The 24,234-nt window shown below is 51.4% G+C and overlaps 1 protein-coding gene across 1 annotated transcript; it reads left to right on the forward strand.

The window, feature by feature from the left end:
• Nucleotides 1-378: 378 nt before the first annotated feature.
• LOC111152792 (solute carrier family 9 member A5) lies at nt 379-21,341 on the forward strand. The gene is given in 17 exon segments (XM_022511430.1): nt 379-1,663; nt 4,890-5,192; nt 7,398-7,561; nt 7,752-7,830; nt 8,112-8,289; nt 8,856-9,076; nt 9,299-9,390; nt 9,392-9,502; nt 9,721-9,810; nt 9,903-9,973; nt 10,682-10,811; nt 11,299-11,387; nt 11,549-11,675; nt 15,785-15,955; nt 16,455-16,524; nt 17,180-17,314; nt 19,895-21,341. Coding segments are annotated over 17 exon segments (2,697 nt in total). The 5' UTR covers nt 379-1,470; the 3' UTR covers nt 20,368-21,341.
• Nucleotides 21,342-24,234: the final 2,893 nt, after the last annotated feature.

Consider the following 24,234-nt stretch of genomic DNA (forward strand, 5'->3'; position numbering starts at 1 on the left):
CAAGAGTCTTCCCTGAAAGTGTGGGGAGGAGCAACCACTGCCAGGGGCGGGGCTTGCCGCCAGCCACTCAGAGGGCGCTCTCGTGTTCCCGTTAGCTCACTGGCTCCGCCGGCGGGAAAACCCGAGCTCGAGCCCCGCCTTTAAGAACGTGCCCAGTGCCGAGGTTTCCTTTGGGGTTCTTGGGGATGAGGCTGCCTTCTTGTTGAGGGGGTTATTCGGGCGGGTGGGGCGGAAATTTTTCAGCTAATGGCCGGCCAGGTCTCCCTGAATTTAGGGAGGAGATGGTCCCGATTCCTTCAGTTTGAGGATGAAGTGGATAGGATTCCGTCATTTGGGGAAAGCAGGGAGATGTGTCCCTTTCAGTTTGGAGCAAGAAGTGAAAATAGGTTCCACTCAGTTTTAAGCAAGAAGTGGGATCATTTCCCTTTAGTTGGGGTAAGAAAAGAGACGGGTGGGTGCCCCTCGGCTCTGGGAAAATTGAGGAGGTAGAACGTTTTTCTCAGTTTAGGGTAAGATGTGGGATGGATGCCCCTCTGCTTGAATGAAAAATGGAGACGGTCCTCCTCAGTTTGGGGTGAGATAAACCAAATGCCTCTCAGGTTTGGGGGAAAAGGTGAGTGGATCCCTTTTAGGTTGAAGGTAATCGATAGGCTGGGTTTTCTCATAGTTTAGGGAACGAAGATAGGTTCCCTTCTGTTCATGGAAAAGGTGAGACTTCCTTGTACTTTGACCGAAAGGGAAGCTGGGTGCTCCTCGGTTTGGAAGAACAGCTTCCTTATCAACCTCGAATGAGCTGGGCCCAGTGTGGGCCTTGGAGTTTCTGGGGACTTGAGGAAGGACAGCGTTGTCCATCAGGTCTTTCTGGGAGCGCCCAGTGCGCGTGCGCAGCGCTGTTCTGGGCGGGGGCCTGAAGGGGGTCCTAGGCTCTGGAGGGCGGCGGCGCACTGCCCCCTGCCGTCTGCACGCGGCAGCGGCGGGGCCCGCGCCTTCAGTACCAGCTGCGGTCTCCTCGCCGCCGGTCTGCACTAGCTGTGAGGGAGATGAGCACCTCCGGCCCGCACCCCGCCCCCTGCAGGCCCCCTCCCCTTCTGCGACCGGCTACCGCCTTCGGCTGGTGGGAAGCGGACGCGCCTCCGGAGGGCTGGGGCACCTCACAGCTCTGAAACCGGGTCAGAGGAGCTTTGGGGAAGGTTTGGGGGATTGGACTCGAAGGAATAGGTTTCGGGACTTGGAGAGCTGGACTGGGGGGTTTCCAGAGCTCAGACTGGTCTAGAGCGGGAGGAGCAGGGGTCCAGAGTCCGGACGCCCGGGGCACGGTCTCGGAGTCCGGACCCGGCTTGGGGGTTTCGGAGCTGGGATTGGGGGGAGCGGGCCCCACGTGCTTGTGACGCGGGGGCGGCCGGTAGGCGCGGCGGCGACGCGGGGCCGGCGGCGGTGCGGTGCTGGGAGGGCTGCTAGGCAGGCAGCAGGATGCTGCTCGCCTCACTCCCGCTGCTCGGGCTGCCCCTGGCGGGGGCGGCCACCACTGAAGCTCCCACCCAGGAGCCGGGGTCGTCCGGCGAGCCTCCCCCAGGGCTGGCGCTCTTCCGCTGGCAGTGGCACGAGGTGGAGGCGCCCTACCTGGTAGCCCTGTGGATCCTGGTGGCCAGCCTGGCCAAAATCGGTGAGTGCGTGTGTGTGAGCGCCAGGCCAGCGGCCGGCAGCGGACCCGCCCTCAACCCCTAGTCCCCAGATCTGGGTCGGCTTCTTGCACAGTGCCAGGACTCAGGTTCCGATTCCACAAATCCGGGCTCTCAGAGTTCCTGCGCCCTCTCTTCCTCCTCCCCTCCCCGCGGTGGAGGTCTGAGGTTTGGCCTTCTCTGAGGGCTGCCCCAGCTCTCTCCAGCCTCATCCCTACACTCCTTTGCTCTCTCAGCCCCCCTCCTCCGCGTAAGCCCTTTGGTCTGGCCTCTTCTCCACCAATCTCCAGGCTCCTAGAAACCTCTGTCAGCAACAAAGATGTGTGGGGATATTGTGGAGATAGTGTCCTCCAGCAAATCCAGGCATCCTGGATCTGCAGAAGCAGTCTTCCCAGGAGACCACGTACAAGTGTCCACTTTCTTGGGATACTAGACTGCCACTTTTCCTCTAGCTCCCCTCTGCTCTCCTATAGAGGCACCATTCTTTAGGTGTGCTTAGCAGGATTCCCCCCCCCCCCCATAATTCAGGTCTCCATTCTTTCCATTTCAGGGTAAAAAAAAAAGAAAACCTTCCATTTATTAGGGCCTTAACTCTCTGCTGCCTACACAAGGTGCTTTCACACATCCGACCTTCTTCAGTCTGCACAACATTGAAGGTTGTTCTTCACATTCCTTACCTTGAATAGAGCTGCTTTTCCTTGTCTTTGCCCCTTCCTCCCCACTTCTGAGCAGCCGCTGGTCCCTCCTCCCACCAGAGACCCTCCTCCTTCTCCCTGTTGTTCAGGCTCTGCTGTGGGGGTGACTAATTATAGCTGAGCGTTGCTACTCACTCCCCAGCTATGCTGGCACAGGCTGTACTCCAATCTCACCAATACAGTCTTCCTGTAGGAATCACACAGCTTAGAATTTGCCCCTCTACTCCCCCAGGGACTCTGCTGGGGATGAGGGGAGGCTGGGCAGGAACAGAACTACTTTCCACTCTGTTCTGACAGCCCATTAATAACGGAAAATGGGGCCTGAATGCCTTCAGGGAACCTAGCTCTGCCTGAGAACAGGATTTGGTGATGAGTTTTTGGATTGCAGTGCTGGGGTTGATGCATGCCCTGGAAGTGAGAATGGAATGGAGTCCCTGAAGGAGAGGAGAGGGGAACTGAAGGTAGGGATGTGTGTGGGCAGATCTATGACTGAATTTACCTTAGAGCCTGGCAGCAATGGGAGCTAGTGGGAGGAGCCTAGATTTGGGAGCTGAGAATTGGGTTTGCTGAGGAATCTATGAGTTGCGGGAAAGTTCCTGTCTTATATGGGGTTTATATAGCAACAAATGTAGTTGCCCCCGTAAATTCCAGGTTTTGGCTAGGTTGGAAGTCACCTCCCCTGGAAGTAGAAGAGAGCCTCTTCATCAGCACTGCCCCCCCCACTCTCTCTCTCTCTCTCTCTCTCTCACACACACACACACACACACACACACACACAAATCTTCACAGAGGATGGGAGAGATCAGTAGGACAATCAGGGATACCTTCCCTCAGCTTCATTGCTAGGAAGTTTTTTCCCCTTTTATTCAACAGAAATTTATGTAGTTCCCATTATGTGCCTGGAATTGCTCTAAGCTCTTTGGGTACAGCTTCCAAAGGGCACACTGTCTTAGCATTGGGTCTGACATACGCTAATGTGGAGGCCACTTCCATTATCTGCCACTCCAGGTATGGGTAGAGGTGTTTACTTCAGATCTCAGGGCCCAGGGGAAAGCCAAAAGAGTTTATTTTAGTGGGGAAAGAGAGGAGTGGCGATAATGCTAGACACCCATTTCATACTTCTCTTCTTTTCCTGGGGACAGGTCTGTCATTATTTTCCCACAGAGCCATTTTTTAAAAAATATTTTTTATTTTTAAGTAATCTCTATATACAACTCAAAGTCACAACCCTGAGATCAAGAGTGGCATGCTTCACTGACTGAGCCAGCCAGGCACCCCTTCCCTAGAGTCATTTTCAATCAACATTTGTTGAGAACCTACTATATATCTGATATCCTGCTGGACACATTCACACTATATCTTTTTTTTTTTTTTTTAAAGATTTTATTTATTTATTTGACAGAGAGAGATCACAAGTAGACAGAGAGGCAGGCAGAGAGAGAGAGAGAGAGAGAGAGAGGGAAGCAGGCTCCCTGCTGAGCAGAGAGCCCGATGCGGGACTCGATCCCAGGACCCTGAGATCATGACCTGAGCCGAAGGCAGCGGCTTAACCCACTGAGCCACCCAGGCGCCCCACACTATATCTTTTTATCCTCACCCTGGGTGAAAGGTATTTTTCCTATATTACAGGAGAGGAAATTGAAGTTCAGGTAAATTAAATAGTTTGAGATCACACATTAGAAAGTGATGGAGCCAGAAGAACTGGAGATCTTCTTGCTAAAAATCCAGTGTTTTTAAAACTATTGTTTTAATTTAATTTAAAGCTATTGTGTCATTAGTTGAGCCTATATAATGAGAAGCACATTGGATTAGGATGTATAATATGTGTTATGGTCTAGTTAGGAAGCAGGACACAATATATTAGGTAATGTTTACCGAGTGCTTATGATAAAGCACTGGTTAAGTGCTATCAAGTAGATTGTTTTACTTAAACCTCCCAGCAACTCTATGAGATCATGACTGTTTTTATTCCCATTTTGCTGATGAGAAAACTGAAAGAGAGGTGAAGTTAAGTGCTCGGAGCCCATGGAACTAGGAAATAGAGGAGCTAGTTTTCAAACACAGACAGCCTGACTGTAGAGGCCCTGATTTTTATAGCTATGTTATGCATAAAAATATACCAACTAACATTTGCTGAGGCTCAAATAATAGCTATGAATAAGGGAGATCAGAGAGAAAGGTGAGGTCCCCTGAGGATGAGAGTAGAGAGGAGGGGACATTTCCAGAAATGGAAAGAGCAAGCAAAGGCCTATGTTACCATGACAGAAGCACTAAGAGACAGACAACCTTAGCTGCAGCGGAGGGCTTGTAGCCATGCAAGCTGGAGGTTTGAGCAGTCTTGCCTTTCTTTTCTCCTCCTTGGTCCCAGGGTCAGGTTTCCTGACCTTGGATAACCCTCTGAGACTGGGAGGTTAAAGACCTCTGTGTGTGTGTGTGTGTGTGTGTGTGTGTGTGTGTGTGTGTGTGTCTCCCCGTCCCATAAGCTGATAGATCCTGCCCTCTTCTTGCATTGTAGTGTTTCACTTGTCTCGGAAGGTGACATCGCTGGTTCCCGAGAGCTGCCTGCTGATTTTGCTGGGACTGGTGCTTGGGGGCATTGTCTTGGCTGTGGCCAAGAAAGCTGAGTACCAGCTGGAGCCAGGCACATTCTTCCTCTTCCTGCTGCCTCCTATTGTGCTGGACTCGGGCTATTTCATGCCTAGCAGGCTGTTCTTTGACAATTTGGGTGCCATCCTCACCTATGCCGTGGTGGGCACGCTCTGGAATGCCTTCACGACAGGTGCTGCCCTCTGGGGCCTGCGGCAGGCTGGACTTGTGGGTAAGTGACCCTAGGACCTGGACTGGCAGAGGGAGACTTTACTAGATTCGTCACCCAACTCCCTTCTCCAGCTCTGGAGATCCCATATTGGCAAGAGCCATGCCCTGAGAGCTCCATCTTAGGTCGCTCCCACCTGAAGTGCAAGGCAACACTCCAGATGGGCTTTCAGCCTTCATTTAGGTCTCTGCCAGTTGAGTCTGGGCTCCTGCAGCATGACAGCTGAGCAGAGGCCTGGCTCCCAGCTGTGTGTGGGCTGCCGAGGCTGGGAAGCCTGCATTACTGCTCTGCTGCCTCCTGCCCTCTGTTACCACACTGCCACTTGCCAGTCTTGCTTCCCTGAGATACGATTCACTGTTCCATGAGAGCCAACCATCCTGGCTCTGCCCAAGTCACGTCAGGGTGGTTTTCTGTTATTATTATTTTTTCTTAAAATTAAGATTTTTTTTTAACTTTTTAAAAAAGATTTTATTTTTAAGCAATCTCTACACCCAACATGGGGCTTGAACCTACAACACTAAGATCAAGAGTCACATGCGTCATTCAATGAGCCAGCCAGGCACCCCTTTACTTTTCTTTCTTTCTTTTTTTTTTTTTTAAAGATTCATTCATTTATTTGAGCGAGTACATGCGCATAGTAGGGAGGGGCAGAGGGAGAAGAGAATCAAGCACACTTGCTGAGCGCTGAGCCCAAGGCAGTGCTGGATTTCAAGCTGCTGAGATCAGGACCTGAGCCAAAACCAAGTCGGGCGCCCAACCAACTGCCACCTAGGGACCCCTAAATTTTTTTTTTTTTTTTAAGTAATCTCTACACCTAACATGGGGCTTGAACTGGTAACCTTGAGGTCAAGAGTCACATGCTCTTATGACTGAGTCAGCCAGGCACCCCTATTGTTGTTGTTATTGTTATTACTATTATTATTATTATTTTTTAAAGATTTTATTTATTTATTTGAGAGAGAGACAGAGAGAGCATGAGAGGGGAGAAAGCCAGAGGGAGAAGCAGACTCTCCAAGGAGCAGGGAGCCCAATGTGGGACTCGATCCCAGGACTCTGGGATCACGACCTGAGCCGAAGGCAGTCACACAACCAACTGAGCCACCCAGGTTCCCCTATTATTATTATTATTATTATTAATCCACATTATACATCCACAGAATGCAGTACATTACACTGAGCGTTCTCTCTTTACTTATCCCATGGACTCTTTACAGCAACCCTTTTGGCGTATAATTTGTCCCGCTTAATAGATGAGAAAATAGAAGAAGTCCTTAGGTTCATTTAATAGGTCCAAGGTTAGTAGGAGAGGTCTGTTTTACTGGGGCTCTTTGCCCTCAGGCTGCCTTCCTACTCCCTTCCTCCTCATTTCCTATACCCAAATCCATTCAATTCTGAATTTTGATAATTCAGACTTCTTCCAAGGCACAAGGGGAGGTTTGCAATTTCTACTTGAGGACTCCAACCTGGTTTTCCGAATGGGTGAGTGAACTCTTTGGGGCAGGAAGGGAAGGGAGGACATTGGATAAGAATAAGAATAAGTAATATCTATTAGGTGCTTATTATGCATGAGGCTCTGGCTAAATAAAGAAGCTTTTGAGGTAGATACTGTTACTATTCTCAGTATATACATGAAGAAACTGAGGCTCACAGAGACTCTATGTCATATTCAAGTTCTCCCCACGGTGGGTGTTTTCCTGGCATACTGAGCTCTCATAGATGGACAGCCCCTCCCCCTCCTGCTGAGAACTGTGTCACATCCCTTAGGCTGAGAACCACAGATGTGGGAGAAGCACTCTCTTGTTCTTGTCTCTGATAGAGCCGGTCAGCAGCCAGTTTCCACCAGCTAGTGGTTCTCATTACTGTAGTTGAAATTTTTATTCTCAGCGCCCCCTTAACTTTTCAGGTTACTTAGAGCTTTCTTAGCCATCTCCTGGGTTGATTTTGCAGCATTCTCGTGAGGTAGGCAGATGAGGAGGCATGGCTTAAGAGAAGTCATGTGACAGCGCCAACATCACAGAGCTGGTAAGTGGCAAAGCCAGGCCTTAGGCTCAAGTCTCCTGACCTGCGGGCTGACGCTCTTCACCATCCCAAGTCCTCTCTGGGCATCCTTGTTTCCACAGTGGGGTGGGGAGCTGGGGCTTGTCACGGGGAAAGCTGTGGGAGACTGGATACCTCACCGGCTGCTGTCCCCCATCTATCCCTCAAAAGCCCCTCGAGTGCAGGCCAGCTTGTTGGACTTTCTGCTCTTCGGGAGCCTCATCTCAGCAGTGGACCCCGTGGCTGTGCTGGCTGTCTTTGAGGAGGTGCACGTCAACGACACCCTCTTTATCATCGTCTTTGGCGAGTCCCTGCTCAATGATGCCGTCACCGTGGTGAGAGTGCTCAGTTGGCTGCCATTCCCTGGCCCCCGCTGCCATGCTCTGACTGGTCGGGTGTCTAAGCATGCTCAGACCCTTCCCTGGGTCTCCCGGGGAAGAAATGTGGCCTCAGTTTTCACCTTCTCCTGGCAGTCCCAGTTGGGGCTTCCCTCTCCTTGCTCCTGACTCTCCTCTTCTCACTCAGGTGCTGTACAAGGTCTGCAACTCCTTTGTGGAGATGGGCTCTGCCAACGTGCAGGCTGCTGACTACCTGAAAGGAGTCGGTCAGTATTTTCCCCTCTTGGCCGGGTTGCTGAGTCCCTGCCCCGCCAACTGCGTCAGGACAGAAGAGGCTGTTGGGTTGCCTCATTCCCTTCCCTCCACTATGGAGAAATGGGGTCCCAAAAACCTGAGAAGGAGTGGCTCTCCCGGGATCCTGGCTTTGGGGTCCTGACCCCCGGGGAGTACAGCGGGCATTGTCCTCCGCTCCCTGCCAGGCAGCAGTCTCGTCTGCCCGGGTGGGGTCCGGGCCAGGGGTCATGCTGACAGCCCGCTCCTCCCCCAGCCTCCCTGTTTGTGGTCAGTCTGGGCGGGGCAGCTGTGGGCTTAGTCTTTGCCTTCCTCCTGGCCCTGACCACACGCTTCACCAAGCGGGTCCGCATCATCGAGCCGCTGCTGGTCTTCCTCCTCGCCTATGCAGCCTACCTCACTGCTGAAATGGCCTCGCTTTCTGCTATTCTTGCGTGAGTCCTGGGGGCCTTGCATGTAGGCAGCTGGGAGGGGGCATTGGAGATGGTTGCCCCTTACGTGGGCAGAAGCAGGACCCTGAGGAGGCAGTAGGCTTCCCTGAGCCCTTGTGGTAGTGGGAGCCTCAAACTCCCCTGGGGAGATGACAAACCTCAGGTAGTGTTTCAGGATCTGCCTCTAGCACTGCCCTGGGCACCTCAGAACCCAACCTTCCTCTGCCTGAAGCACTCTCTGGGGTATAGGCTGAGCTAGAAGTGGACCTCAAGGCTTGGTGCCACCAGCTCTAATGGCCGCAGCACTGTGAAAGGTGCCTCAGAGAGGATGCTAGTCAGAGCATGTTTCTCCCAGCTTCCCTCCAGGAGGCACTGAGTGGGAACCTGCGGATTTGGAGCCTTATCCCAAGACCACCCACCACTAGCTATCCGGAGATAATCTCTATGTCTCTGGGCTCAGCTCTGATGGCCTGACGTCCTGTGATGGGCAACACCCCTCCTGTGGCACGCTCAAACCCCAGAGGTTGCAACCCCTCCTTACTTGCCTTGTCTGTCCATTCCTCTCCCAGGGTGACTATGTGTGGCCTGGGCTGTAAGAAGTACGTGGAGGCCAACATCTCCCATAAGTCACGCACGGCTGTCAAATACACAATGAAGACTCTAGCCAGCTGTGCTGAGACTGTCATCTTCATGCTGCTTGGCATCTCGGCTGTGGACTCTTCCAAGTGGGCCTGGGATTCTGGGCTGGTGCTGGGCACCCTCTTCTTCATCCTGTTCTTCCGAGCCCTCGGTATTGCCAGTACCCTCTGGTTTCCCACTCTCCTTCCTGCCCTGCCCCAGCACATCCCCCAGTTTGAGTCCACATCCTTGTCAGTTCCTAAGTGCCCCCCGCCAGCCCTGTTGCTCACCTCTCCCAACCCCTGTGAGACCCTAGCCCAGATACTTGGTGCCATCCACTCCTGGGTCCTCCACTCCCAATGCCTTGCTCCCACTGGCCTCCCTCCTGCTGTAGGCGTAGTCCTGCAGACGTGGGTGCTGAATCAGTTCCGGCTGGTCCCTCTGGACAAGATTGACCAGGTGGTGATGTCCTATGGGGGCCTGCGGGGGGGCTGTGGCCTTCGCTCTCGTCATCCTACTGGACAGGACCAAGGTCCCTGCCAAGGACTACTTTGTGGCCACCACTATTGTGGTGGTCTTCTTCACAGTCATTGTGCAGGTGGGAGAGCCCATGAGGCTGGGTAGGGAGAGGGTCCGGCAGGCCCTGGGGGAGGCATGGAGCCTTTGGGACCGGGGCTCCTCTCTTTGGGGAATAGGGATCTAACTTCCCAGACCTTGAGTGCAGTGAGGTGGAGGTACAGAGCTGAGGTCTAATTACGGGGAGAGAAAGGCAGCAGGGAACTGGATAGGGCAGGGCTCACCTCTGCCTGTCCATAGGGCTTAACCATCAAGCCACTGGTCAAGTGGCTGAAGGTGAAGAGGAGTGAGCATCACAAACCTACCCTGAACCAGGAGCTGCATGAGCACGTGGGTACCAAACCCCATCCCTCCACCCATACCTCTCTTCCTTCTGTTTTGAGCAGAGTCCTGATCCAGTCCCCCTACCCACCCCCTTCTAGACTTTTGACCACATTCTGGCTGCAGTGGAGGACGTTGTGGGGCACCATGGCTATCACTACTGGAGGGACAGGTGAGGGAGCTCCCCCAAGGCTCCTTCAGCAGCACCAGCCCCACCAGCCAGGGCAGCATTGGGGATGTGCCACACTTCTGAGAAGAGACACAGCCAGACTTGGGCTGGCTGACCTCTGCCAGGAGCTCTTCAGTGGCATCCCAGTACTCTCAGGATAAGACAGGTTTTCCCAGGGAGGCCTGCTTGGCCCTGTGTCATCTGGCACCTGCCAGACTCCAGCCTCATCGTGCTCTGCTCTGCCTTCGACTCTCTGCTTGCTCATTACACAGATCTGGTTTAGAACCTCAGGACCCACTGTGCTTCCCCCACCCTGCCACTGGGACCTTTGCCCATAGTCTATATATTAGAATATTCCTTGCCTCCTTCTCAACCTACTTAACCTCTGTTCAGCCTTCAGATCTCACCATAGGCATCAAATCTCTAAGGAGGACTTTCCTGGCCTCCCTGACTAGGACAAATCCCTATCATACTCTATCCTTTGTAGTTCTTGTTTTGGTTGCAATTTTAGTTATTCGCAATAATGTCAGTCTTACCCATAATGCTGTAAGTTCCATAAGGGCCGGGAATAGCTATGAGATGCTCCATGGCTGAGGCCCACACCAAGAGAGCCAGGCCAGTGCTGGCAGTGCCCCTGCCCCATTTGAAAGAAGGGCCAGCCAGCTGGGCTTTGGGAATGGCACTCAGGGCTGGGCCTGACATCCTCTGTAGGTGGGAGCAGTTTGACAAGAAGTACCTGAGTCAGCTGCTGATGCGGCGGTCAGCCTACCGCATCCGGGACCAGATCTGGGATGTGTACTATAGACTCAACATCCGGGATGCCATCAGCTTCGTGGACCAGGTGGGCCAGCAGCCAGTGGCGGGTTGGCAGGTAACCAGTAGATCAAGACAGGAAGGGGTGACAAACAGGCAGGACCTGAGCAGGCAGTTGGGAATTCCCAGCTGACTCCATGGTCTGATAAAGTGGTAGCTGCAGGAACCAGCCTGACCTGATGCTGAATTCAGAGTCTGGCAGGCAGTAGAGAAAGCTGAGAAAGAGCTGGACTCTAGAGTCAGCAGATGCAGTTCAATTCTTATCGCTTACAGGCTTGTGATCTTGGGTAAGTCCCTTATCGTCTCTGAGTCTCAGTTTCCTCAATTGTAAGAAAGCAGGAATAAGAATACGTATGTAACGGAGTTTCGTGGATTCAATATTTAAAGCGCATAGCACAGTACCTAGAAGATCAAAGAGCAGAATAAGTGTTAACTATTGTTCTTTTTATTACCCTTTGACTGTCTGGGCCACCCTCCATCTGACTGCCGTCTGACCTCTGTCTTGGCCCCTGCAGGGAGGCCATGTCTTGTCCTCCACAGGGCTCACTCTGCCCTCTATGCCCAGCCGCAATTCTGTGGCAGAGACCTCTGTCACCAACCTGCTGTAAGTCCTTGAGCCCCCTTCCAATTCCTCAAGCTCCTCTCTACTGGGCCCTCTCTCTGCATCCCTTTCAGGGAAGATGTGTGGGCGCCTTTGCCTTTTGCCCTCCCCTGGCCTGTGCCTCCTGGCGCCTCCCCAGCACACGTGTTCCCTGCCTCCTGCAGGAGGGAGAGCGGCAGTGGAGCATGTCTGGATCTGCAGGTGATTGACACAGTGCGCAGTGGCCGGGACCGGGAGGATGCTGTGATGCACCACCTGCTCTGTGGAGGCCTCTACAAGCCACGCCGCAGGGTGAGAGCAGGCAGGGTGTGAGAGTTCCAAGGGAGAGCTGGGGGGTGGTTGGGGGAGGGTGGTCTGGGGAGGCCATGACTATAGGCACAAGAGGCAGCTGGTGCCAGCTAGTGGAGAGCTATAAATGCCCAGTTGAAGAGAATGGGCTTCATCTTGTAATAACTTTTAGCCTTTTTTTCCTTTTCTTTCTTTTTTTTCCTTTTCTTTTCTTTTCTTTCTTTTTCTTTCTTTCTTTCTTTTTTTTTTTTGTTGAGAAAGGGTTGACCTGATACAAGCACTGTTTAAAGATGTCTTCTTCGGGTAGCAGAGCACAGACCAAATTGGAGGGGTGAGGTGAGAGACAGGGAGAGCCAATTGGGAGGCTGGGGTGAAACACTAGATCAAAGCTGGGTGGTAGTAAGGGAGAGGAACACATAGGATTGGGTGGTTGTCTTGAACGGTATAGGAGGGGACAGACTACAGAAGGCTTGATGGGGTTGATGTCCCTCCAGAGGAGACAGAAGCAGGAGTGCTGAGGAAGCCTATGGGACCAGCTCAACACAGGGGAAGGCAGACATCTCTTAGGTAATGTCAGTCCAAAGCCGGTCAGGAAGCTTTGGGGCTAGAAGGCCCAGCCCATCCAGGAGGGAATCTGCTGCAACCCCACAAGGGGGCAGCAAGCCATTACATTGAACTTTTCTGAACCTGGAAGGCAGCTGTTACCATTCCTGGCAGTTTTAACAGTCAAGGTTGTTTCTATCATTCAGGCAGAACTGGCTTCCCCTAACTCAGTGGCATTAACTGGCCCTAATTTGACCCTCTGCAGCTCTGCAGAATAAGCCTTCAAAGGTTTCAAGACAAGTTCCCTTTCACATAGGATTTCTTGTCCTCAAGCCAGCATTTCCTCTCCCTGGTGTGTCTTCTCTGGTCATAAGAAACAAGACCCAGAATGCTTCTCTAGCTGTGGTTGGCCAGGGCATGGCATAGGGGCTCTCTTACCTTTCTAGTTCTAGAATTTACTGTTCTCTTCCCACTGCTCAGAATCTACCCAGCTTTGTTTTACCATTCTGAGGCTTCGTATTGTCCTTACAATCAGGCACCCCCTGCCCCCCTCCCCCCCGCCACGCCATGTCTTCCTCAGTTAATGGCTGTTAAACACTGTCTTATCCTACCTGTGGGTTTTTTTGTTTCGTTTTGTTTTCACTTTTTCTTAAGACAAATTTTACTCATTCACAAAACTAGACAATAAAATAACTCTCATATATCCATCACTCAGCTCCTCTAATTATCATTGCTTGGTTAATCTTGTAACATTCTGTACCCCCACCTCACTCCATCCACACTTTATTATTTTAAAGCAAATTCCAGACATATTACCTCTAAATATTTCAATATGTATCTCTATGTGGCAGAACTCTATACGTATTACATGTATATATACATATATTTTATATATAGAAAATCATAGTACTATTATCACTTACAGCAAATAATAATTCCTTCTTACATGAAATATCCAATCAGCGTTCATAAACATCTTTTTTCCAGATGGTTTCAATCAGAATCCAAATAAAGTCCACACTTTGCATTTGGTAAATACGTCTCTTTATTAAAGAAAAAATCTCTAATATATCATTCCTTCTCCTTTTCACCCACTTGCTTATTTATTGAGAAACTAGATACTTCGTCTCGGAGAATTTCCCATTTCATGGATTTTGCTGATTGTATTCCAGGGCCGGTGTTTAACATGTTCCTCCATCCCCTGTATTTCCTGGTAGCTAGATCTAGAGGCCTGGTCAGATTTAGGATCATTCAGTAGGTGTGCTGTGTATTTCTTCCTGTATCATATCAGGATGTATGTAACAATTGGTTGTTTATGGATGTGTGTGCATAAGATTGGTTAATGGGTGCAGTTCCTGTATAGTTCAATTAAAAAAACTGGAGTAAGATTGTGCTTATCCCTGTTAAATGTCATCTTACGTGATTTAGCCCATCATTCTATCATTTGGATCCCATGTCTGGCACCAAATATCTGTTCAGATTCACATGATGTGAAAATTTGCTAAGCCTGCTAACTTTGTGTTCATCCAAATCAACATAAAATGTTGAACAGGATAGAGTTGAGGACAGAGCCCTGTGGCCTGCTGCTAAAGACTTTCCTCCAGACTGACATGGACCAAGTATTGTTGGGTATGGTTACTCAACTAGTTCTGAATCCACTTAGGTGTACCATAACACAATCTATGATTCTTCATGTTCTTCATAGAAATATCATCAGAGAACGAGATAGAAGTGTCATCAGAGAGAGACAGGAGTGTTTAGTATGCAGTTACAAGTATGAGTGATAGTTTGAGAGAGAGGTGAAGGCTAGAACTTAAGATTTATAAGCAGTCTTTATCATCAGAGGTTTCCTCACCTGGTGACATCAGAATCCCCCGTGGGAGTTTGCTAGAATAGTATTCCTGACTTCACCTCCTGGAGATTCTGAATTTGTAGTATGGAACAGACTAAGAATCTGGTGGGCTTAGTCAATTGTCCAGGTGATTCAAATGCATATGGTCTGATGGCGCCCTGATCTCAGTCAGGAGGCTGGCTAGCTGAAGCTGGGGGAAGTGCTAGTTCACTCCAGAACATTTGGAAGGGAGAAAGGAGGGCCAAGGACAACATGGTGAGGACTCCACATGGGAGAAAAGGAAGGGGAGCCAGCCAAGGAGGGGAGAGGAACAGTAGCAGATGGTGTGTCTCGGAGGTGTGGGGCAGGACAACTGGATGCTCCACAGAGGTCAGGCCAGCGCATAACCAGAGGCCAAGCCTTGGTACTGGTGACCAGGGAGAATGCAGCATCATGGACTCGTGGACCCTGGAGTTGTATTTCTGGTTTTTAAGAAAGTAATGCGTATGAGGGAAAGTGTCAGAATCAAAGTATGAAAGTTTGGCAGCAAAAGGGAAGCCGTGCCTTCAGTGGAAAGCTTTCTTTAGGGGAGTATGGGCAGGAGCATGCTTAAAAGCAGGGGTTGGTCATGGTGGGGGAAGGAGTGAAGGTTCTGGGGCAGGGGGAATAGCAGGGAGCCAGGAGCTGATGGAGGCAGGGAGGAATAGGCTGAGCAAGGGAGAGGCCAGGGTTCGGGGGAGGCCTGGGAGAGAGCTGATTCCTGCACCACCCGGAGAGAGGGGTCCCTCTGGGTGATTAGGTCAAGGAGGGCTGATGGGAGACTTGAAGAAAGCTCTTAGAACCGGCTCAGGGCAGCAGAAAATACAAGGCATAGGAAAGGATGGTACTGGGGAGGTGAGCCCAGATGAGATGATTCAGACCAAATGGCAGTACTTCTATCTGGCGGTCTAGGTAGGTATGTAGTAGGCTTGGTCTTTGTGAGGAAGAGTGGGAAGGAACAGATGACGGGCGTGGTGCTGAATTGGTTGCAGGTGGCTATTGGACCGAGAGGGTCCAGGTTGTCAGGAGAGATAGTTCTGGAAGTCCAAAGTTTTTGCAGAAATGGCTGGCTAGAGAGTTCCTCGTGGAGGGAGAATCCTGTGTACCTTGGGGGTGGTGTGGGCCAGGCATGGGGCCAGGCTCCCAAATGGAAGTGCAAAGAAGGAAATAGTAGTAGCCCTAAGGGACAAGATACAGGGTCCCCTGCCTCTTTTTACTTCAAGTCAGAGAGGATTGGGAAGGGCAGTAGAGGATAGGGATGCCAGATTTGGAGGGAATAGGTTCGTGATAAAAAGAAGTTTTTTCCCCCCAGTGAATTGAGAATACAGTCTGTCTGGGTTCCTATTTTTTCTTCTTCTTCTTTTTTTTTTTTTCTAAGATTTTATTTATTTGACAGAGATCACACGTAGGCAGAGAGGCAGGCAGAGAGAGAGAGAGGAGGAAGCAGGCTCCCTGCCAAGCAGAGAACCCGATGCGGGACTTGATCCCAGGACCCTGAGATCATGACCTGAGCCGAAGGCAGAGGCTTAACCCACTGAGCCACCCAGGCGCCCTTATTTTTATTATTTTTTTTTAATCCATGGTTCGTTCTGGAACAACTGGGCTAGCAGGGCCTATGGTGCACATGGTGCTGTGGCCTGGGTTCCTGTGGGAGGCCAAAGCTCCCAGCCTCATGGCAGGGTGGGGCTGTCATTGCCAGTACAAAGCCAGCTGCAGCCGCCACTTCATCTCAGAGGAGGCTCAGGAACGACAGGACAAGGAGATCTTCCAGCAGAACATGAAGCGGCGGCTAGAGTCCTTTAAGTCCACCAAGCACAACATCTGCTTCAACAAGAGCAAGCCACGACCTCGCAAGACCGGTCGCAAGAAGGCACGTGCTTTCTCTGGGACTTCTGTTTGGGGCTGGACGCTGATGGTGCGGAGTTTTGAGCTCCCAAGTATTGGAATCCAGCCCAGGGGGCCCCCTAGTTGGATAATCCTCTAGGCCTTGGTGGGTACAATGGTTCTGCGTCTTCCTGGAGTCACAGAAGGGTAAGGTAAGGGTAAGGTGAGGCCTTCTGAGGGAGATCCACCTCTTGTCATGTGGGTGGTTACCTGCTGGGATGCAGCAGGACCTTTTACCAGAAATGAACCCAGCAAGAGAAAGGCAGGTTCCTGGGGGCAGGGGCAGGGGGAGCTCCGTGAGTCCCTAATTCAGCCCAGGCTGAGGCATCCAGAGCCCTTGCTAGAGCAGAGGTTACTTAGACCCCAAACACTTGCCTGGGGGGCCAAGGGCAGATGGAACCAGTGGGATTGACATAGATTCTGACAACAGGGCTGGGGTTTTGAGCTGGGGTCAGAGGCTTAGGGTTTTTTTCCTTGGTCCTCAGAAGGATGGCTTGGCTAACACTGAGGCCACAAATGGGAAACCTCTGCGAGACCTGGGCTTTCAGGACACAGGCAAGCAGGGAGTGGGGGTGGGGCTGAGGGAGGAGAGATCTGGGAGGGCAGATGCCCATCAGCCAAAACCGGGAGGATCTCCTCTGTGCTGCATTCAGAGCCATGGACTGATGCTCCTCCCTCCAGCGACCTGATGGGCTTCCTTGATTTTCAAAGCTGGACATATTCTAGGCAGATCTCCGTTTATGGCAGGAGGCGTCTAATGGCTACTAACCACAGGGTATATAGGCCCTGAGGATTTGGAGAAGGTGTCATGGAGAAGGGGGGAGCTTGAAGGGTGTGCAGCCCCTGAGGCCCAGTGTCTTGTCTGCAAAACCAAGAGTCTGGATGAGCTGAGCACTGATGGGCCTTTCACCTTTCCAGATGGTCCTATTTTCAGTTGATGATGGGCTCTGGGGCTGAGAGGACAGGATGGAGGAGGTGGAAAGTAAAACCTCCCCACTGGCTTCCTCTGAGGAGGGGCTCTGCACCCCACCTCCCTTCCTCTCCAGCCTCAACCCCTAGGCCAGAGCTGAAGTAGCCAGAGGAGAAGGTGGGGGGCTGTGCCAGCTGTGGGCTCTTACCTGGGGGGGACAGGGAGCTGGCTTGGGATTATGGGGCACCAAGAGGCAGCTGCCAGGCTGGCCATCCCCACTTGCCTCTTGTCCCCGTCCAGCTGCTGTGATCTTAACTGTGGAGTCTGAGGAGGAGGAGGAGAGTGACAGTTCAGAGACAGAGAAGGAGGACGACGAGGGGATCATCTTTGTGGCTCGGGCCACCAGTGAGGTTCTCCAAGAGGGCAAGGTCTCAGGTAATGCTTTCCTCCCAGCCTCCCTCCTTCTCAGGCAGGCTGGAGCTGTGCAGCTGCCTTCTTCCCTTTTTGCTCATGGCCTTTCCTCCAGACAATTCCCTTTTCCTACTCATTTATTCCCCAGTCAACATTTACTGAGCATCTCCTTTATAATCAGACATCTTACATGCCTGATCTGATTCAGTCTTCACAACAACCACAACCAAGGTGGGGGAACTGAGCTCATAGGGCCAAAGGGACTTGGGACTTGCCCAGCATCCCACAGCAGAACCAGAATTTGAACCTGACCCATCTGACTCCAAAGCCTACAGCTTTGTCACCACTTCCCAGCCTCCCTTTACAGTCTGGCCAGGCATATGAGGTGACAAGCAAACCTAACACTAGGCTCTGTTGTGACCCAGGCTCAGCACACCTGCCCTCAGGTAGAGCCCCTGGTGAGGGTGGCAGCCTGCCCTGGGGGAGGAGTCTGAATTCATCAAAATGGCATTGTTGTGGATAAAAAACAACATATACGTGTTTCCATATGTGGAGACCTAACTTCCTCATAATATCACTGTAGTTGGCTCTGCAGAGGTCATTTAAAATTTTTTTATTATGGAAAATTGCAGAATATACAATACACAGAATAATAAAGTAAACTTCCATTTACCCATTACCCAGCTTCAGCAATTACCAACTCTAACCAATCTTATTTCATCTATTCCCTCACTTATGCCCCCCTCTTCTCTGGGTTCTTTTGAAGCAAATCTCAGATAACATATTATCTCCTCAATAAACACTCAAGCATGTATCTTTAAAAGATACATAGTCTTCTTAAAAAATATTAACCACAATACCGTTATCATATCTAAAGTCTTTATCATGTGTTCAAATTTCCCTGATTGTTGTAATTTTTTTTTTTACAGTAGATTTGTTCAAATAAAAACCCATACAAGGCCCACACATGACATTTGGTTGCTAAGTCTCTGTAACCTACAGCAAGTGGTCTCAAGGGAGTGGTAGTGGAATGACTTTGCCTGCAGGAGACATTTGGCGATATCCAGAGACATTTTGGTCGCCACAACTGGAGAGGTGCACTTGCGTGTAGCAAGTAGAGGCCAGGGACACTGCTGAATGTCCTCTGATGCACGGGACAGCCCTACAACAAAGTATCTGTTCCATCTTGTCAGTGGTGTCAAATTTGAGAAACCCTGATGTATAGATTCCTCCCCCTTTCCTTTCTTTCCTTCCCATGTATTTATTGAAATAATCTGGTTATTTGTCCCACAGTCTTCCCTTGTCTGTATTTTGCTGACTGAATCCCCTAGGCATCATTTTCGTATGTTTCACTGGGCCTTATATTTCCCTTAAACCAGTTATTACATCTCGATCAGACTTCGGTTCAGATGTTTTGCTAAGAACCCTTCAGAGGCAGTGATGGTGTACTTTGTATCACATCACATTGGGAAACACATCCCCGGTGGGGTCTCTCTTCTGGGAGGTTACCGCTGATCACTGGGTTCAGGTGGTAGCCTGACCCCTCCATAGTGAAGTTCGCCCCCAGCTGTCCAGCCGTCTTCAGGGCCGCTGACGGTCATTGCCAGTCCCAGCACTGCATCCAGGACTCTCCATCTCTTGTCTGCATTACCAGCACCACTTCTACCAAAAACTTCTCCTCCGTGACTTCATTACTTTGAGGTACAGCTCATACAGGAAAGAAGAGATACATGCTCATTTTTGTCCCTTTCACTTAATAGTTCTCAGACCAATGAAGCCTCCTCCAAAGTTGAAGAGTGAATTTTGTTGTTGTTTTCGTTTGGTGGTGGTGGTGGTTAAAAATTTAATATTCTGGGTCTTTCAAGAGAGGGAGTTTTACTTCCAATCAAAGCATCAATGCATTTCATAATGTACTCGACTGCGCAGGACTTTTCAATGAGCAGGTACAGACCCAGCACCTATTATACGCAAGGTATTGTATTGACTTGGGAGAGCAGGGGGCGGGATGTGGCCAGGGAGCTTCTTTTCCAGACCCTCGGACTTCCTGTCATGCAATGGCCTGGCCTTCTATGCCGGCTGCCAGCAGTGCGGGGCCTCTTGGCCCAGGTCCCCTCTGCAGCACAGTATCCAGCCTGCTATGGGGTTTGCATGAGCTCAGGCTCTGGGCTCTGTCCCACCAAAAGCTGTGGTGGAGGCTCAGGCAGGGCATCCAGCACCAAAGCCTTTGGCGTGGAGCCTCACGATCTCCCTCACCCTCGCTGCTGTCTCCTCTGGGACAGGGCCTGGCAGGATGTGGTTTCTGAGGCCAGTGCTGCAAGCCGGTGAGGACTTGATCATAGATGGGCTTTTATCCCTGCCTGGCACCTGCTTTCTCTTGATTGAATTATCTTCTTTTGTTCAGTCAGTATTTGCTGAGCAACTACTGGGTGCCCAGCCCTGCGCTAGGTGCTGGGGATACAATGGAGAGCTTTCCCTCATCCACGAATCGCACATATGGATGTATTAGGGCAACTGTGGAATGAATTTATTTATGAAAATGTGGTGATACTTGAGAAGGATTCCACTGTGTTACTCATGAGTGCATTATGTACTCTCTGTCCTCAGGGAGCCTTGAGGTGTGCCCAAGCCCACGCATCATCCCCCCCTCCCCAACCTGTGCAGAGAAGGAGCTACCCTGGAAGAGTGGGCAGGGAGATCTGGCAGTCTACGTGTCCTCGGAAACCACCAAGATTGTGCCCGTGGACATGCAGGCGGGCTGGAACCAGAGCATCTCGTCCCTGGAGAGCCTGGCATCCCCGCCCTGTACCCAGGCCCCAACTATGACCCGCCTGCCTCCTTGCCCACTGGCCGCTGAAGAGCCCCAGCCCCCTTTCGACCTGCCTTACGATCCACGCCCTAGCTTCGCCTTTCCACCAAGCCTGGCCAAAGCCGGCCGCTCTCGCAGTGAGAGCAGTGCTGACATCCCCCAGCAGCAGGAGCTGCAACCCCTCATGGGACACGAGGACCGCACCCATCTTAGCCCACGCACAGCCAACTCCCACTGGTGCATCCAGTTCAACAAAGGTGGCCGGCTGTAGCCCACAGGCTCAAGGAGGAACAGGAGGCTGGAGCCCCCCATGGGAAGTCTTCCCTGGGCAATGGACAGAGGAGCCCACTTAGCCTGACAAGGGGCCAGAGGAGCCTGAACTAGCAACTGGACTTCCTTGGGGCAGGTCAGAGGGGTATCCTGGACTGGTCCTCACAGGGGCCCTTTCACCTTTCCTGCTCCTAATCCCTGCCACCTTCCCTTTCAATAAGGCCCTTACCCTGGCTCAAGACCCTGTCCAGAACTTCTAGGTCTTAGGCCCAGCCACTTGGGAAGCTGATGCCCTTTCCTCAGTGGGTCCCCCTAGGGTCACTCTAGGCAGCTGTTCCTGCCCCCAAAGCGAGGGCATCATTCCATAGCTGATGCTGGCCTTTCCTGCCCTCCACCCACCCCCCAGCATCAGCTCAAGGACAGTGCCCTGGCACTGAGGCTATTCGAGGGGCTGGTCCTCAGAGAGATGGGGTGGGAGGTGGAGCAGGCCTCAACCTTAGGCTTTGCTGCCCTGTTGGGTCCGCTACCTATAGTCAGTTGTGGGGGGCGGGGGGACAGTGGGAACCTGTGTCCAATTCTTGCTTTATTTCCTTCCCTTTGCTGCCAGTTATTGGGGCCGTAGTTCTTCCTTTTCCAGGATCAAGGCCACAGGGCTGGGCCAGGCTTCAGATCAGGGCTATTTCTTGGCAGGGGTCACTCTGAAGATCTGCTGCTCTGTATCCAAGTCTGGATCTTTGAGATTCCTGGGTCTGGATTTTCTGAGGAAGGGAGATAGTGGCCTCTGGGCCGAGACCACCTTGACATTCCCCAAATAGGAAAGGAGCCAGGTATTCCAGGGCCACCGTCCCACTGCTCTGGGGCTGGGATACCTGGTGCAGTGGTAAGCGGGCTGACTGGGTGGCAGGAAAATTTCCTGGGGTTAGCACCTGCCCTGTGTCTTGTATCTTGAACCTAAGACACATTAAACATCTCTCGGATGAATGGGTGTCCTGTGTCCATGTGTCTGGGGGTCCTAGGGCTGCAGGGGCAACTGGGGTATCTGATGAGGGAAATACAAACTTATGACTGTCTGCCCTGGGCTTCCAGGAGAGAAAATACAGGGGGATCCTGGGAAGGACTGCTGGGCCCTCTGGACCTCTTTCCCTCCTCCCTCATACCTTCCAATATGGTCAGCTGAGCACGGGGCCTGCAGTGGCAGTTCAGGGATCGCTCTTTGGGCATACGGTCACAGAACTGGGAGCCCACTCTAAAATGGGGGAGGCCAGTGGGAAAAGAGACTCCAGGAGATAGGTCCCAAGGTACCTAAAGATGCAGCCAGCACATCCCGGGACCAGATAAGCCTTCCTTGAAAATCTGGAGGCAGGTATAGGACAAATAAACATAAGTCCTCTGCACATGGCAGGTGGGAGGCAATCTCAAGGGAGCTGGTTACCATGGGAGTTTACACTCTAAATTGGGTAGTGTGGGGTCCAGAAACATCTAGGGACCAAAACCCTTAGATAACAGCAGCCCCGGATTCAATTCCCACTGTCTGAAGCACTTAAGAAAACATCCATCTTTATTGAGATACAACACATATACTACAAAACTCACCGGTTTAAAATGTATACAGTTCAGTGGTTTTTTAAAATATATTCACAAAGTTGTACAACCCTCATCACAATCTAAGTTTAGAACATTTTCATTATCCCCAGGAAACCTTGTGCCTATCGGCAGTCATTCGTCATCCCCTGCCTGCCCAGCTCTAGGGAATCACTAATCTACTTTCTGTCTCTGTAGATCTGAAGGACTCTCGACACTGCGAAGGTTACACAGGTAGTCAACAAGTACTTCCCTTCTCTGGGCTACAAATGGGAAAATGGGAAGAACTGGGCTTTGTCCTCACATTGTTTAGAGTTGGAAGTGATAGGGCCTTAGAGTTAACAGTCCAGCTGTCACTAACCAGCTACGGCAGCTCAGGCATGTTACATACTCTCTGTGAGCCTCAATGTCTTCATCTCCAAGACGGAAAAGCAGGTATACTTATTTTATAAGTTTGCTGTCAGGATGAAGTGAAAAAATGGGAAGAATCTAGTAAACAGCATGGCCTACAGTAAGGGATCACTAATGTTCACCATTACAGGTTTTAGACACAAGGCGAGGATCGAGGAAAGTGCTGTGGGGCTCTGAGGAGATCTGGGAAGGCTCTGTGAGGAGGTAGTGGATGTGAAAGTGTGTGTATATAAGGGTTCAGACAATACAGGCAAAGTTGGTGGGTGGGTGCCTTCCAGGTAGAAAGAACCGCATAAACAAAGGATGCCCAGAGCACATGTGGCAAGATGCGAGGAGCAGTGGCTGATGTGCTGTGAAGAGACCAGCCAGGGAGACAAAGGCTGGGGTTGTGGGGGTTGGTGTGGGAAACACTGCTGAGTTGTGGAGGGGGCAGAGAGCTGGCCTGGGAGAACTGTGATCTGGGGAGTGGTGTGGGCAGTGATATGCTTCAGGGAGCTCAAATGCAGTTAGTGCCAGATGGAACGAAAGAAACCCCCGGTGGAGGATGGACTGGTAGAAAGGAAGGCTGGAGACGGGAAGCTTGTTCTGCTCAAGCAGTCTAAGGACATGAAGAGGCTAGAGAGGGCAGGCAACCATTCTCAGACTTAGGGTCGCAATCACCAAGAGGTGTCAAACATGCAGGTTCCTGGGGCGCCTGGGTGGGTGGCTCGGTGCGTTAAGCATCTGACTCTTGGCTTCAGCTCAGGTCGTGATCTTGGGGTTCTAAGATCGAGCCCCATATCAGGGCTCTGCAGTCAGTGGGACGCCTGCCTGAGATTCTCTCTCGGCCTCTGCCCCTCCCTCTCCTTGCTCCTTTTCTCTCTAAAAATAAACCTTTAGGGGCGCCTGGGTGGCTCAGTGGGTTAAAGCCTCCGCCTTCCGCTTGGGTCATGATCCCAGGGTCCTGGGATGGAGCCCCGCATCGGGCTCTCTGCTTGGCAGGGAGCCTGCTTCCTCCTCTCTCTCTCTCTCTGCCTGCCTCTCTGCCTACTTGTAATCTCTGCCTGTCAAATAAATAAATAAAATCTTTAAAAAAAATAAAATAAAATAAAAATAAAACTTTTAAAAAAAGCCATGTAGATTCCTGGGCCTGCCCCAAGGTTCTGACTCAGCAAAGCAATGGGGATGCAGAGATCTATAATCTTAAGCAGCTCCTCATAAGGGAGATCACAGAGACGACATCCCTCGAGAATGTGTAGATTAGAAAGGTGGTAGAAATCAAAACCACATAATCAGGCAACTAAACGTGTAGGAGGAGGGGGTACAGAGGGACTCCTGGGCTTGGTGCTGGGTAACTAAGGATGGTAGAACAGATGGGAAGACAGGGTTAGCCAGAGACGGAGGGGGAGAAAGCAGGTGAGTACAGCTGGGGGAGAGGCAGGCATGTGGGCTATAGGAGAGTGAGCAAGTCATGGGTTGGGCAAGATGGTGGACAGGGCCTTTGGGGTGACCTAAGTTGCATCCAGGCTTTGAAGGAGGAAGGAGTTTGACTAGGGGAGATGAGCTTTCCAGGTAGAGGACAGTTTGCAACAAAATTTGCGATCAGATGAGTTTTCCAGGCCAGTATGGAGTTTGGAGTTTATTTAGGCCAAAAGCGAGAGCAATCTGGAAGGTCTGGGGTATTATCACACTTGCTGTCTGGGGCAGTACTGAAGAGAGTGTGCAAGGTTTGGGGTAGAGTAAGAGCAATGACTTTGGGTCTCTTATCACTAGGCCCACAGCCCCCATCGTATTTTTGATTGATTCATGTTGGCAAGGAATGGGAGGCCGAGGGAAGGCTGGGGACGGGGCAGGGGAGGGAGGCCCAACCCCATTTTATGATCTCAGTGGAAAAGGC

The sequence above is a fragment of the Enhydra lutris genome, unplaced genomic scaffold, assembly GCF_002288905.1.
Source record: "Enhydra lutris kenyoni isolate GAN:26980312 unplaced genomic scaffold, ASM228890v2 scaffoldscaffold30, whole genome shotgun sequence".
Lineage (NCBI taxonomy): Eukaryota > Metazoa > Chordata > Mammalia > Carnivora > Mustelidae > Enhydra > Enhydra lutris.